The sequence below is a fragment of the Mobula hypostoma genome, chromosome 13 (genome assembly GCF_963921235.1).
Source record: "Mobula hypostoma chromosome 13, sMobHyp1.1, whole genome shotgun sequence".
In the NCBI taxonomy this organism is placed as follows: Eukaryota; Metazoa; Chordata; class Chondrichthyes; order Myliobatiformes; family Myliobatidae; genus Mobula; species Mobula hypostoma.
This window is the reverse complement of record NC_086109.1, coordinates 85,328,071-85,344,712: the sequence shown is the minus strand read 5'-3', so window position 1 is coordinate 85,344,712 and position 16,642 is coordinate 85,328,071. Positions and strand designations below refer to the sequence as shown.

The 16,642-nt window shown below is 39.9% G+C and overlaps 1 protein-coding gene across 4 annotated transcripts in view; it reads left to right on the top strand.

Moving 5' to 3' along the window:
* wdr93 (WD repeat domain 93) overlaps positions 1 to 16,642 on the top strand; it is a 70,701-nt gene that overhangs the window by 25,035 nt on the left and 29,024 nt on the right. For 3 of the 4 annotated variants that reach the window (XM_063066102.1, XM_063066103.1, XM_063066105.1), the window contains 4 exons: positions 6,772 to 6,909; positions 9,946 to 10,027; positions 12,990 to 13,170; positions 15,186 to 15,256. In XM_063066102.1, coding sequence (XP_062922172.1) covers positions 6,772 to 6,909; positions 9,946 to 10,027; positions 12,990 to 13,170; positions 15,186 to 15,256 — 472 coding nt within the window. The remainder of the gene's footprint in view (positions 1 to 6,771; positions 6,910 to 9,945; positions 10,028 to 12,989; positions 13,171 to 15,185; positions 15,257 to 16,642) is intronic. The other variant, XM_063066104.1, reaches the window with a different exon arrangement.

Sequence of the window (16,642 nt, the reverse complement as noted above, 5' to 3'; positions counted from 1 at the left end):
GGCTGATGTTGCTTCTATCCCAATTCTTGTGAGAAAATGCCCTACATAATTGTTGATGGCAGATTCCTGCAGAGGTTGCAGCTGGTGAGTCCATGTGGGTATGCAGACTAAGAAGGGTGCCAGACTGTAAGAATTGCGCCTCACGGCAGTTGTAGAGCACTTGCAGAAATGCCTGCCACGGGGGAACATCAGGGGCTCATACTTCCATGGTGTGTCTGTATGTGCCCTTCTTGTGGTACACTACACAGATTGAGTCCCATGCCCTGCAGGTCAAGATTGCAATATGCTTATCTGCAGGGAATTAGGTGGAACAGTTGTCATAACTTATCTGCCACTTTATAACATAATGCCATTAAAATTGGTTGATAGAAATACCTAGAGGCTGACAGTAGCAGAGAACTATGCATAGATGGAATAGTGTGAATCCTCCATTCATGTCTCCTTGCTAATCTATTGCAGAGTTTAATCTTTTTCATTGTAAGAAATGCAGGTAAGGGGTTATAATATTGACATTCAGTTTCTATCGATAAATGCAGAAATGGGCTCTGTGTATTGAAATGAGACTTTTAGATATACAGTACCATGCAAAAGCCTAGCTGTGTATGTATATAGCTAGGGTGCCTACTGTATTTGTCAACATTTGTCAACGTAGAGCAGAGGGCAAAATTTATAAATCTGGCGGGAGCAAAGGATGTTCTGTTTGGTGAGGGTGGAGCGCCGCAGGAGGGGGGTGGTACAGGTGGCAGAGAAGGAGTGCCAGGTTGGAGGATGGTGTTGGTGCAGACACACCCAGCCCTGAGATACCAGGCAAGGTCATTTGATTCCAAACAACTGATTTATTGATCATTACAGAATGTCTTTTTGGTACTTCCCACTCCCTCCACTCTCCCTTCCCCTTTTCCCAACCATGATTCTCCATTCCCTATCTACTTCCCACTCTCAGTTCGCAATAGAGACCCATATCAGAATCAGGTTTATCATCACTCACATATGTAATGTAATTTGTTTTTTTTTGCAGCAGTACAGTGCAATACATAAAATTACTGCAGCATTGTGCAAAAGTCTTTTTGCACAGTACTGTACGTTTGATACTAGGAAAACGCAGATGTTCTAAGTTGCATTGCACCAGAAATAGCTGGGCTGATTTATTGATGCTTTGTAATTGACTTGGAAATAATCTCTAATGTGATCTAAAGGAGAAGTTAAGTGCAATTTGCTTTCTGCCTCTTGGCTTTCAGATATTTTTCCTTGCTCTCCTGGCTGGATTGAGGTTCACTGATATACTGTCCTCTGACAGCTACTAAACCTCTGCTAAATTGCTGAAGAATTACTGAAGTAGCAATTCTCCATGAGTTCTTGTTCAGTGTAAGCCCCAATATTACATTTGATTTTCCACTTCCCCATGCACTATTAAAGAACAAACTACCACACTCTTGGTTTTTTCACGTTGTCTGCATTGATTTCAGAGGTTTTGTACATTATTAAAAAGAGCTGCTTCAATATCTTAATTGCTGCTAACTAAAATTAGCCAAAAGATTCCAATTTGAAAACTTTTCTATATCTATGACTTAGTGCAATAGCCTCCTGTAGCTTAATGAGCACTTAATTCTCATTTCAGAAAAAAATGTTCTTGCAATTAAGTAGGATTTAAACTAAGAGGTTGAGGCTTCCCAATACCCTTTACAGCTGCTTAAGTTCTTTTTACACTGTAGTTACATGTAATGTTGAAAACAACGCAAATCAATGTGCATTGAGCAAGATTCCATTTATCTGTTTATTAATTATCAGTTTTTTTTAGCATTATCAACTATGGGGTAAGTGCTCAGAGGGCCAAAGAGAAAAGTGGTTGTCATTTTTCAGAATATAATTATAATAGTTTTTATGTTCACCTGGGCTTCAGTTTAATGCCTTATTGAAAAGAAGGCAAATTGCAATCAGTAACACTTGATACAGTGTTGAAATGTCAGCCTAGATTAGGGGTTCCCAAGCTGTTATTATGTAATGGCCCCCTACCATTACCTGAGGGGTCCTGGATCCAAGATTGGGAACCTCTGGCCTAGATGTTGTGCTAAAATCTCCATAATGGGACAGTGCCATAATCTTCTCACTCAAAGGACAAAGTGTAATTCTTGGGCCACCGTTGAGGCTATTCAAGAGCAGAATGCACTTTATAGTTTAAAAAGTGAAATAAATATAGAAAGTAATTGTTGGAAGGATATAGTCAAAATGTTGGAAGTAAAATGTTAGAGCTGTAGCTACACAGAGAGTTAATCAACAATTTAAAAATGAAAATAAGGATTTATGTATAGGGTGAACAGCTAATTTGTCAGGCAAATGCCCAGCTATGTGCATGAGAGAGCACTGGCTGTAGAGTTCTAGAAAAGCTTGGTTTAGAAGACGGAAGAAATTAAGTATGCACATCAAGTAGATAAGAAGTCAACTAGTGAGGTAATGAACAAAGTATGGAGTTACAGAAATTCCTTGGCAGTGAATCACAGGATGTGAGATGAAAGCATCCTGAGGGTTGATCAAAGCTTCAAGATTGTAAAGCATTTGTAAAATAAAGTGTTTGAGAAATGGGTATGTGTTTTCAGAGTCCAGTTAGTTGGCAATGACAGCACCAAGCAATCAAATTTGGCCCATGTTATCCTTCAGGATAACTTTACTAGATGGGTGACACATTTCAGAATTCCTTCAAAAAATCAGTTATTCTGCTTTGCCATGAATAATTACATATAATATGAACTAAGTTTAGGAAAGATGCAGCGAAAGTATTGGAAGTAAAATATTCGAGCTGTAACTACACAGGAAGTAAGATGTTAATAGTTCAGAAAATATTGTTATTCAGAACATTGGTGGGAGGACAATCAGTGTAATTTTACTGAGCTTGTAAAGTGTGCAGTTAATCATTGCACAAGACTGCTTGTATGTTGAGATTGTTTCCCTGATGCAGGGGTCTTAGAACATATATATGAATGTCAAGAGGTGTTTTGCTTATTTTTCTCATTTCAACTCCCACTCTGCTGATTAATGTGCAAAAATGGTAGCTAACTGCTCAGATGATTGTCCCCATAAAAATGACAGTTCACAGCCAAAAAATCATTTACAGATTTTCAAAATGAGGGGGGAAATCATTTATGATAATTATTGGTTATACTGGATAATTATAGGTTTATATTAGTTATAAAACTTATCAAATAAGATATGGTATCAAAACCTCTCAAATTATGCCACAGGTTGCTAACATGTATGCAGCACACTAGTGAGAAATCCTTCTTTCTACTGCTTTAACTTGTTTTCTTAAAGCAGAAAATTCTAACCTATTTAAAATTCACGGACTATTAAAATTCAAACATCAATATTTCAGGGTCAGAAGTAACATGTCAAAAAGTGGCCGACTGTAATAAATACAAGTTGGAATTTTTAATGTCTTAAATATTTTATTCTGTCAGTTAGCATGATGTGGATCCAAAGATATATTGAGGGAGAACATAAGAACTTACACATTAGGACTAGTGGCAGATCAGTCAACTCCCAAGCCTGCTCTTCTATTTAATCAAGTCATACCTGATCATCTATCTTACTGTCATCTTCTAATTCTCATATCATTGATTTCCCATAACCAGGGAAACACCTTACCAGAATCTACCCTGTTGAGTACTTTTGATAAACTTGATTCTATACTGTATGTCTCAATGAGGTGACCTCTCTTTTTACCAAACTCTAATAAATGTCTAGCCCATTTAATTTCTTCTCATATGACAGTCTTGCCAGCATGATATTGACAGCTGATCAATGCTGAATCTATAACAAAAGATAAGATATCAGGAAACTAAGAAAATAATAATATGATTAAGCAATTATGTCAACTTGGATTTGTGAATGGAAATCATGTTTGACTAATCTATTGGAATTCTTTGAAGATAGATCTAGATCTAGTGAATGTTTGAATCTAGGGATCCAGTGACTGTGTGATACTTGGAGATTCAGAAAGGTTTTGCAAACAAACCCATGAAAGAGATTGGTGAATGAGGTGAAGCATTTTGGAGGTAATAATTCTTGTGCAGATTAAGTGTGGTGAAGAAAACAAGGAGTTGAAATAAAGGGCCCTAACAACACTTTTCACTATGGTAAGTAAATCTGAATTTGTATGTTGACAATTGACTGAAGGCACAATCTATGACGTTTCCAAGTTCTAGACAATACTGATCTCAGTGGGAATATGAATAGTAATGAGACTGCAATATATACAGTACTGTGCAAAAGTCTTAGGCACATATATTATCTAGGATGCCCAACACCTTTGCATAGTACTGTAATAATTTTATGTATTGTACTGCTGCGGCAAAAATACAAATTTCGTGATTCTGATATGGGTCTCTATTGTATACTGAGAGTGGGAAAGAGGCAGGGAAAGGAGAATCATGGTTCAGAAAAGAGAAAGCCGGGGTGGTAGCAGAACGACATTCTATGATGATCAATAAATGAATTGCTTGGAATGAAATGACCTTTGCCTGGTGTCTCTGGGTTGGGTACATCTACACCTGCGCCTCTCCCTGCCCCTTGCACTCCTCTGCAAGCTGTCCCACACCCCTCCTGTGGCACTCCACCCTCGCCATTCCCAACATCCTCCACTCCCTCCATATTTAGAAACTCACATTCCACAACAGTTGACAAATACAGTACTATGCAAAAGTCTTAGGCACCCTATCTATAAATATATGTGCCTACGACTTGCACAGTACTGTAGAAGCTAAGTGAGTAGTTAACATCATAGAAAATGGAATGCAATGTGTTTCTCCTTATCTCTCTGGTAATTCAAGTGTCTGTCAATCTCCAGCTTGACCCTGCCACTTCAAGAGAAGAAATCCCTCTTCATTTCTGTGTCAAATGGGTGACCCCTTAATCTGAAAATATGCTTCCTTGTTCTAGGTTCCTCATTTGAGAAAATCGTCTTCTCAGCACCCATGCTGTCAATCGTGAAAATTTTACATGTTTCAATGAAGAGATCTCTCATTCTTCTAAATGCCACTGAATATAAGCCCAACCTGCTTAATCTGTCATCATGCAACACACACAAATGCTGGAGAAACTCAACAGGCCAAGCAGCATCTATGGAAAAAAGTACAGTTGACGTTTCGGGCCGAAACCCTTCTTCATATATCTCACTATTCATTCTAAGAATCAACAAAGCAATTTTTCCAATACAAGTATATCTTTTCCTAAGCATGGAACCACCATTTTATAAGTGTTTCAATTGTGATCTCAGGAGTGTTTTGCCAAATTGCATCAAACCTTCCCTACTTTTATACTTCATACCTCTTGCAATGAAGATCAATATTTGCTTAGCTTCCAAATTACTTGGTGTACTTTTTTGTATTTCCTGTACTAGGAAATGAGATCCTTTTGTACCGCAACATTTGATATTCTCACTGCACTTAAATAATACTTTGTTTATTATTTATTATTCCTTCCAAGCTTCACATTATACTCCATCTATCAATGTTTTGTCTGCTTGATTCACCTCGTCATTTCTTTTTGTAGGCTCTCTGTATCCTCCTTAGCAATGCACCTTTCTTTGTAGCAAATTTAACTGCACTTCACTCAGTCCCTACATCCAGCTCATAAGCATAGGTTGTAAATAATTGAACTCTCTGCGCTGATGCCCAAATTGCTGCTCATCTTCACTTCCATCAACTGCTTGATTCTCTGATCTACTCTTCAGATGAACTGCTGATCCACCCTGATCTCCTCTCAGAATTCTAACTGATGATCATTTACGTCATCCTACATCAGACTATCCTCTCTGACTAACATCTCTTCACTATGACTCTTCTCAATCCTCTCCCACTTCACCCCTCTACCCCATACAGTGTGCACCTAGCATTAACAAGAAAAAAACTGCAGATGCTAGAAATCCAAGCAACACATAAAATGCTGGAGGAACTCAGCAGGTCAGGCAGCATCTATGGTAAAGAGTATAGTCGATGTGAATTCACCGGGGTCCTAATGAAGGGCCTCGGCCCAAAACATCAACTGTACCCTTTTTCATAGATGCTGCCTGGCCTGCTAAGTTTCTTCAGCATTTTGTGTGTGTTGTTCCATCTAGCATTGTCCGCCAGTTCTACTCTTCCACACCAGAAGCTCACAGATGATAGGTTTCTGAGGCTTGATATGCATGGCTAGTTCTATTTCGTGCAACATTTTGAGTTTTGATACAATATTGCTCCAAGCAACATAAAGACCAAACAAGCAGATTTTCCAGATGAGGGCTGCTATAGCATGCCTTTTAAGCCTTATAGCAAGATAAAACTTTTTTTAGTAAATTATTTCATGGGATGATTTACAGTATCTAAAAGTTATTTAAAACTTTTAGATAAATTGGAATTTTGACTACGCTGCTGCCCCCTTCCACTATAAAATTTTATTTAATGTACAGTTGTAAGAACATTTCAAAAACAATATAAACAATAAACCCTGCTGATAATGCAAACATCAAATTTAAACAGATATTGATGGAAATGTACATCAGATAGTTAAGTAGTTCCCTGGTTTCTCTTTCTGCAGAGAGAGAGAAATAGTTAATATTTTTCAAATTGACAATAAATGTCTGATAAAAGATCATTCTGTTTCTCTTTCCACAGAGGTTGACGGGTTTTCTGAGTATTTCCAGATTTTTTTCATTTTTAATTTCAAAAATATTTATTAGACAGATTGCGTGATTCATTAGCAAGGGTATTCAAAGGCAACTCTTTTGTTCTAAAACAACAGGAATTCTGCAGATGCTGGAAATTCAAGCAACACACATCAAAGTTGCTGGTGAACACAGCAGGCCAGGCAGCATCTGTAGGAAGAGGTGCAGTCGACGTTTCAGGCCGAGACCCTTCGTCAGGACTAACTGAAGGAAGAGTGAGTCAGGGATTTGAAAGTTGGAGGGGGAGGGGGAGATCCAAAATGATAGGAGAAGACAGGAGGGGGCGGGATAGAGCTGAGAGCTGGACAGGTGATAGGCAAAAGGGGATACGAGAGGATCATGGGACAGGAGGTCCGGGAAGAAAGACAAGGGGGGGGCGGGACCCAGAGGATGGGCAAGAGCTATATTCAGAGGGACAGAGGGAGAAAAAGGAGAGCGAGAGAAAGAATGTGTGCATAAAAATAAGTAACAGATGGGGTATGAGGGGAAGGGGGGGCCTTAGCGGAAGTTAGAGAAGTCGATGTTCATGCCATCAGGTTGGAGGCTACCCAGACGGAATATAAGGTGTTGTTCCTCCAACTTGAGTGTGGCTTCATCTTTACAGTAGAGGAGGCCGTGGATAGACATGTCAGAATGGGAATGGGATATGGAATTAAAATGTATGGCCACTGGGAGATCCTGCTTTTTCTGGCGGACAGAGCGCCACACATGAGTCGACTGGGGTGATATACTGCATCCGGTGACCACTAAGCACATCTTTCCCTCCCCCCCTCTCTCTGCATTCCGCAGGGATCGCTCCCTACGCAACTCCCTTGTCCATTCACCCCCCCCCATCCCTCCCCACTGATCTCCCTCCTGGTACTTATCTGTGTCAGCGGAACAAGTGCTACACATGCCCTTACACTTCCTCCCTTACCACCATTCAGGGCCCCAAACAGTCCTTCCAGGTGAGGCGACACTTCACCTGTGAGTCGATTGGGGTGATATACTGCGTCCGGTGCTCCCGATGTGGCCTTCTATATATTGGCGAGACCCGACGCAGACTGGGAGACCGCTTTGCTGAACATCTACGCTCTGTCCGCCAGAGAAAGCAAGATCTCCCAGTGGCCACACATTTTAATTCCACATCCCATTCCCATTCTGACATGTCTATCCACGGCCTCCTCTATTGTAAAGATGAAGCCACACTCAGTTTGGAGGAACAACACCTTATATTCCGTCTGGGTGGCCTCCAACCTGATGGCATGAACATCGACTTCTCTAACTTCCGCTAAGGCCCCACCTCCCCCTCGTACCCCATCTGTTACTTATTTTTATGCACACATTCTTTCTCTCACTCTCCTTTTTCTCCCTCTGTCCCTCTGAATATACCTCTTGCCCATCCTCTGGGTCCCCCCCCCCTGTCTTTCTTCCCGGACCTCCTGTCCCACGATCCTCTCGTATCCCCTTTTGCCTATCACCCGTCCAGCTCTTGGCTCTATCCCTCCCACTCCTGTCTTCTCCTATCATTTTGGATCTCCCCCTCCCCCTCCAACTTTCAAATCCCTTACTCACTCTTCCTTCAGTTAGTCCTGACGAAGGGTCTCAGCCTGAAACGTCGACTGCACCTCTTCCTACAGATGCTGCCTGGCCTGCTGCGTTCACCAGCAACTTTGATGTGTGTCTTTTGTTCTAACCTTTCCAGGCATGGGAAATCTGCCTTTTCAGAAGAAAGGTACTTTAATTTTAACATCCAATATAACTAGGTTCCAGATTCAGCAAATGAGAATTCTCCATTGCTCTTATAAAGGAATATTCTGCTATGGGAAGTCACTAACTGGTTACATTAAAAACGTTTCTGCAAATCAAACTGGATTAACTTGATTTTGTTCACATTTAAGTGGGGAGAAAGGATTAAAAACTTTACATTTCCAACACAGTTCTATTTATTGCTAGAATTGCAGTTGATTCTGCATGTTAGGTTGCTTTGTCAGCTGAATGCACATTGCTTGCTGTTTTGATTTTATATACACATATAAGTCCTTTGCCAAATCAAAATCTTCTCCACATTAAAATGTGCAGTGTAAGCATTCCAGATTTGTTAATTTTGCACCTTGCAACTTAAAAGTGCATGAAGTTCACAGTATTGCATATTAAAACAGATCCACATAAACAATGCCTTATACATTTTATAAGTTCTTATTGCTGTGTCTTTACTCAAGTTATTCTATTCTAAGGATGATATTGTGAAGCAACACAATGGAGCACTAAAGTTAAAGCTTGTAAGATATAGAGGATTAGATGTCAGTTATGGTGGCTTCCTACTTTCCTGAATTATCTGATTAAAGCAAATGACAGGTATACACTTTTAAAGGAAATTTTCCTGAAGTCGATTGAGGCTCATTGTTGCTTCCAACACTTTCATAGATTACCAGTCAGTTGGCATGGTAACCTAGTGGTTAGCACAGTGCTATTGCAGTGCCAATGGTCAATAATCAGGGTTCAATTCCTGCCACTGTCGGTAAGGAGTTTTTATGTTCACCCTGTGACTGTGTTTGTTTCCTCCACATGCTCCCACATTTAAAAGTTATATGAATTAGTGTTAGTAAGTTTTGGGCATGCTATATTGTTTCCGGAAGCATGGCCACACTTGCGGGTTGCTCAGCAGGTATTTGGACCGTGTTGGTTGTTGAAACAAATAATACATTTCACTGTATATTTTAATGCTTTGATGTATATGTGAGAAATCTTTTTACCTTTTTAAGACGTCACTGTAGTGTAGTGGTTAGCATGACACTAATATAGCTTGGGGGGTGTCAGATTTCAATTCCAACGCCAAGTGCAAGGAGTCTGTATGCCCCTCCTGTGAAATGTGTGGGTTTCTCCAGATCTTCTGGTTTCCTTCTACAATCCAGAGATGTAGCGGTTAGTAGGTTAATTGGTCATGACAAATTGTACCGTAATTAGGCTAGGGTTAAATTGGGGGTTACTGGGCACCGCAGTTTGAAGGGCCGGAAGGGCCTATTCCACGCTGTATCTCAATAAATAAAAAAACTATTGACTCAGAGAGTAACGGTTTACTTTTGATGCAGTTCATTTATGAAGTGTTGACATTTTATGCAGACCAACTTCTGGATTATAATGGGCATTCAGAAATAAGCAGTTTAATATAAACAATTAACTTAGTCTGATTAATCTATCTAGAACACAGTTTATTTTTAAAATAGAAATTTAAAAATTATTATTATAATGAAAATATTATTTTATTTTAGCAAATGAATCCTCCAAATCCACAAGATATTAAATTGTCACCTCCGGTTCTGGTGTTGAAAGTAAGGCCCAGGCAGATCACAGGTACGTACAGAATTATTTCCATGAGTTCATACTTACAACTGTTTCTTATCAGAGTGCAGCATCAAAATATCTTCATAATCAGGAATACGTAATGGGATTTCTAATGAATTTCATGTGTAACACAATGTCGCTTGATTTGTCCATTTGTAAAAGGCCACCTACCTTAATAGAATGACTTTTTTAAATTTTGAAAGAGTTGATATTAGCACAAGTTTTAGTATGAGCTAGGAATGGGAAAGTGTTCCTGACAACAGTCCGCATATATAAATATAACACAAAGGGAGGTGACTACATCCCTCAGTTTTCAGCTCTCAGCCCTGGGTTTATTTCTGAGAAATTGTGTATTGGGTGAGGTACAGGAAAATTGACTGAGTGCCAGCACTTGCAATATGATGCAAAGTGATGTAAAACGGTGCATGCAAAAAATGTCATACACATGCATTTGGTAATATGTTGCGTATCCATGAATTTCTTACTGAATTTTCGAAAATACACTACATATATTGTCCGATAATGTTATCATTACCTTGAATTCTCCACCTGGGTAACAGAGGGGTACATTTACTTCCATTAAACAAATTCTGCACTTGTTTTCTGGATAGTGTAGGCATAAAGTTAGGCAACTTTGAATGGTAATTACTATGTGAATAATTAATCCTTACAGTTAATTAGAAACTATATTTTGAAAGTAATTCCATATTTTTTGCATTTTTCAATTTTCATTTACTGCAAAAAATAGAATCTTTAAAATGTGAATTGGCCGCCCCCTCACCACCTCTGACCTAAAATGCATTATTCGTGTAATTCATTGAAGGGTTACAACACAAGCAAATATATCGTTGCACACCCTGGTCCTTTCTCTGTAGTCTTACATTTTTTTCCCCTTCAAGAAATATGTTTAGCCAATTACTTCTTGAAGTCGACAGTGGAATTTACCTCCACCACTTCTGCAGAGCATTTCAGATTCCAAGCACATTTTGCATTTAAAAAAAAATATTCTCGTGTTCCTCTTAATTCTCTTCCTCATTATTTTATATCTGTAATCTTGAGTACTCAGCCCCTCCACAGATGGGAACATCCTCCCACTATTCATTCTGTTAGGACCTTTCATCATTTTATTTACTTCACTTCTATCTGTTTCAATACTTCTCTAATCTGTCCCTGTAACTGTTGTTCCTTATTCCAGAAACAATCCTCATAAACCTTTCCTGCATCCTTTCAAACGCCATCACATCCTCCCTATAATGAAAGGAGCTCTAGGCACTACTCCAACTGAGACAGGATCCAATGTTTTATAACAGTTCACCATAATATCCTACTTTTATATCCAGTACCTCATCGAGAAAGCCTTGAACTGCATACACTTTATTTACTGCCTTTTCAAACTGTTCTTCCACGTTCAATAATGCGTGTACATATGGACACAGGTTCCTTTGTTCCTCTACCCCTTTTTAGAACAGTTTTCATTTTACGTAGTTTTCCCTTAATGTGCCACCTATAAACATGATTTGTAAATACTTATAATCAAATCACAGTGCAAAGTTCAAAGTAAATTTATTATCAGAGTATGATTATGTCACCATATACGACCCTGACTTTTTTTTCTTACAGGCATTCACAGTAGATCAAAGTACAGTAGAATCAATAAAAATAACTACTCACAATGAATGACAGTCAATGTGTAAAAAAGACAATTTGTGCAAATACAAAAAAAAATAAATAAATAATACTCAATATGAGTTGTAGAGTCCTTGAATGTGAGATCATAGGTTGTAGTATGACATTTTTATGCAGTAAACCTATGTTCTTTCCGTAGGCTAAATTCTGATTCTGTGGTCCCTTCCAAGACTTATGAAAATGTCCATGTTGGATGCCATTTGCTCTGCAGATTTCTCCATAAATCATTTTGTTCTATTTGTTCAGTAATGTTTCACCCACCATCAAATACTATATCTGATGCAAAAATCAATAGACATTATGAATCTGAAGAAAAGTGTAAGCATTGGAAAAGGTAGATCAGACAAACATTTGTTGAGGGAGAGATAGGGTTAGTAGTTTAAATCACAATCTTCCAGTCGAGCAGAGAAGTAATACAAATGAAGAGGTTATAAGATGAAATAAAACCAAAGAACAGACAACTGGAGAATATATATTATGATTATGAGGACACACAGTCCCCTTTTATTGTCATTTAGTAATGCATGCATTAAGAAATGATAAAATGTTTTTCCAGAATGATATCACGAAAACCCATGACAAACTGGCTTAAAAACTAACAAAAACCACATAATTATAACATATAGTTACAACAGTGCAAAGCAATACTGTAATTTGATAAGAACAGACCATGGCACAGTAAAAGTCTCAAAGTCTCTCGAAAGTCCCATCATCTCACGCAGACAGTAAACCTCCAGCGCCGCCAACTTGCTGATGCAGAATCCCGGAAGCATCCGACCACAATCCGACTCCAAGTCCGTCCGAAAACTCCGAGCCTCCGACCACCTATTCGACACCGAGCACTGAGCACCATTTCTGCCGAGCATTTCGACCCCGGCCCCGGCAACAGGCGATACACAAAGCCGAGGATTTGGGGCCTTCGTCTCCGGAGATTCTCGATGGCACAGTAGCAGCGGCAGCAAAGCAGGCATTTCGATAATTATTATCGATTATCGAAGCAACTATGATCGATAATTAGTTGAGTGGGAGAAGATTCTTCATTCCCTTTGCATTCTTTTCCTTTCTCACTCCATTTTCATGGGTCATTTAGAAAATAAGTAATGTTCCAGAGAGTGGGCAGATGGTTAAGCAGATCCCCAGTATGAATGGGAAACAAAATATCAAGGAACACCAAGTCATTCTTTCCAATCCCAAGAAAATGGGATTTCTTGGGATTGTCAGCCCTTATCATTAAATACATATTAATCAACATTAATTTGATATTAATGTTTCGATTTTTATATAGATTGCCTATGGAAAAATACATTTGATGCTCTTCTGAAGCTTGATGATGGAAACATTATTGGTACAGGTCAAAACCACGTTATTACCACGCAACAATGGAATGCAGAACAAAAAGTATTTGAAGAAATGTATGAGACCTATCTATCTAAAGACACCATAGAAGAAAGTGAAGAAAAGCAGAGGTTTTTTTTATCATTAATATTTTCACTTTAACATGTTAACATCAAAGTAGCAGAATTAAAAGAAAGGTTTGTTTTCATTCTGCACTATTTACATCCCTTCTGGGGTTTTGTGAAGCGTTTATGGCTAATAAACTACTTCTTGTAGTGTTATTAGCTCTGAAATCTCGGTAACATGGCAGATAATTTGAACATAGCTGGCAATTTGTATGCAGCAAGCTCCTACAAACGACAATTCAGTAATGATCATGTAATGCGATCGAATGGTGGTGCCACTTATTAGATTAGATTCAACTTTATTGTCATTGTGCCAAGTACAGATACAAAGCCAATGAAGTGCGGTTAGCATCCAACCAGAAATGCAAAGAATAGTGTTATTTACAAAATAACTGCAAATAAAAAGTCAGTGCTACAGTACACAAATATAAAAGCACTGAGACAGTACAATATGGGTGCAATACTGCTTAGCGCTGTAATGTGAGGTTCAGCAGGGTCACAGCCTCAGGGAAGAAGCTCTTCCTGTGCCTGCTGGTGCGGGAGCGGGAGCGGAGGCTCCTGTAGCACCTACCGGGTGGGAGGAGAGTAAAAAGTCCATGGTTAGGGTGAAATGCATTCTTGATAATGCTTTTCACCCTGCCCAGGCAGCATTTATGGTAGATGTTCTCAGTGGTGGGCAATTGGTGTTATAGTGCTGTTGCCTCACAGCTCCTGTGACCCAGGTCCAGTACTGAACTCCAGTCCAGTCTGTGTGGAGTTTGTATGTGACCACATGGGTTTTCCCTGGGTGCTCCAGTTTCAGCCCACATCCCAGAGATATGTAATGTTGATAAGATGATTGAACTTTACATCATATACATTGGTCTGTAGTAAGAATTTAACATAGATGATAACTACAGTGGTAAGTATACACTAAGATCACTTTTAGTACATTCAGCAGATAATTGGATGGATTTATTTTGAACACATCTTTGGTCGTGGATCGTGATCTTTGATCATTAGGGGTAGTGACAGGGTGAGAGGGGTGTCCTAAAAACAAGAGAGCATAGGTTTAACATCAGAGGTGATAGATTTAAAAAGGACCTCGGAGCAGCTTTTTCACACAAAGGTAGTGCCTACCTGGAATGAACTGCTAGAGATACTGATAGTAACCTTTAAAAGACATTTAGTTAAGTACAAGGATAAAAGGATTGAAGGGTTAAGGGCTGAATGTAGGCAGATGGGACAGGCTTCCTGGGCAACATGGTCAGTGTAGAAGATTTGCACCAAAGGGTCAGTTTCCGTGCTGCATGACTTGTACCACTAATAATGGCTCCGTCTGTCTAAGTAGACAATGGATGCGTCTGGTTTAGGACTCAGCTGGGTGTGGAACAGCGTCAGCTGTGGCTGAATAAGCCGATTTTTGAGCTGCAGTCCTTGGCACAGCTGCTGCACACGAAGGCTGATGGCTGCGGCTGGGTAGTCACTGCTGCAGCTTTCCTTCTCTCTCTTCTGGCTGACCACAGTCGAGTTCGTTTTTCCTCTGCATTGGTAATGCCCTCTCCGGGCCGCAGACCTGAGTGATGAAAATGGAGATCCTGGACTGCCCAGACATCAATTTCCCCCTCTCGGCCTCGCAGGTGTGGTCCAAAGGAATGCGAAGCAGTACATTTGGCATCAGCTTGGCTTAAGGATCTGCCGGGAGGTGACGTGATATGTCATTCAACTACTTTAGGGGCTCCACTCTGGATTTGTGTAGGGTTTACTCCTTAGCCTTCTCTTCTCCCGAAGATACCCACAAAGCAGTGCAATCCGTAATCCTGGATAGGGGTCCATACCGGGTACTGTCAGCCAGAGCTGGCTGAGTCCAGGATTCGTGTAAGGCAGGGTCGTCACGCCCTGTAGTAGTGACATATGGAGCCACCACCCACTACCACTGTTTAAGTAATTATTGCATTTGTACCATAGCATATACATATTTTGATTAATTTTTCTGTAAAATAAAGAAGGTCAAAACAAATGTTTTTTTATAAATATTACAGTCAACCAACATTTCATTTTCTGAACCTTGGACGGCTACTTCCAGTTGGTCTGGAGCAGAAAACTCAAGCCGGTAAGGTGCTCCTTATTCTTTTCGTGACATTGTAAAACATCCTCTTAGGTATAGAGGAGATGTCAGGGGTAAGTTTTTTTTACACAGAGAGTGGTGACTGTGTGGAATGGGCTGCCAGTGGCGGTGGCGGAAACAATAGGGTCTTTTAAGAGACTCCTGGATGGCTACATGGAGCTTAGAAGAATAGAGGGCTATGGGTAAAGCCTAGGTAGTTCTAAGGTAGGGACATGTTCGGCACAGCTTTGTGGGCCGAAGGGACTGTATTGTGCTGTATGTTTTCTATGTTTCTATGTTTCTCTTCAATCAAAGGGTAAAGCTCTCTTTCAGTTGTCTTCCTTTGAAGCCCACACGAAGGGAGTGTTAGTAGAGCCTTGTGACATGGTAGGTCACTGCATGGTACAGAAACTGCACTGCAACTGACAAGAAGGCTCTACAATGGGTAGTCAAAACTGCCCAATGCATCACTGGCCCAAGCCTACTCATCATCACCTACAGCATAAAGGTACCGCAAACTGGCCTGCGATATGAAGATCCCAGCCACCCTGCTCATGGACTATTTGTCCCACTCCTATCAGGAAGGAGGCTATGTAGCATCCACGCCAGGACAACCAGACTCAAAAACAATTATTTCGACAAGCAACACCTCCACCCACTTAATCCATTCCTCCACACCACCACCCCCTACCAGCATGGCTTTATCATTTCCCATCCATCACCTTATGTAAAGATACTCTTGTACCTTGCATCACTTTATGGACATACTATTAATCTCTGGTATACAAGCTATCTTATGTATTTATAGTAATTGTTTTTTAAATCACTGTGTTCGTTATCTTATTGTGCTGCATCAGATCCAGAGTAGCAATTATTTTGTTTTCCTTTACGTTATACAATCTTAGAGTGTAGCTGGTGGCAAGTCTTAGTGATGCCTTCCCATGGTGGTTGCAGTGTTAATTTCTTCCATTCATAAGGAGATGCATAATAATAGCCCAGTTTATATTTTTCTTCAACACTCCCAGTGCAAAAAGAGCAGGCTTCTAACCTCCACTTGACCCATGCCTTAACAATTTGCCTGAGACTGGGAACTCGGTAGCCCAACTTCACCTTGCTTATTTCTTTAGGCTAGTGTCTACTAAGAACCTCCAAACTATGCATCTGAAAATTGGAAACGCAGTGGTATGGAAATCAACCTGTATTTCACCACATGATCCATGATCATTTTATATTAAAATGCTATGTTCTGTATTTTACCTAGCATACAAAGAGGGAAAAAAGCAAGATTAAAGATTGGTTTTTCCTCAATACTTTGGTCGTCAACATGAGGAAAATTAGTACAAAGAATAAGGCACCTTCGGCTATCTAATGTCAGTACAGATATGTAGGGTA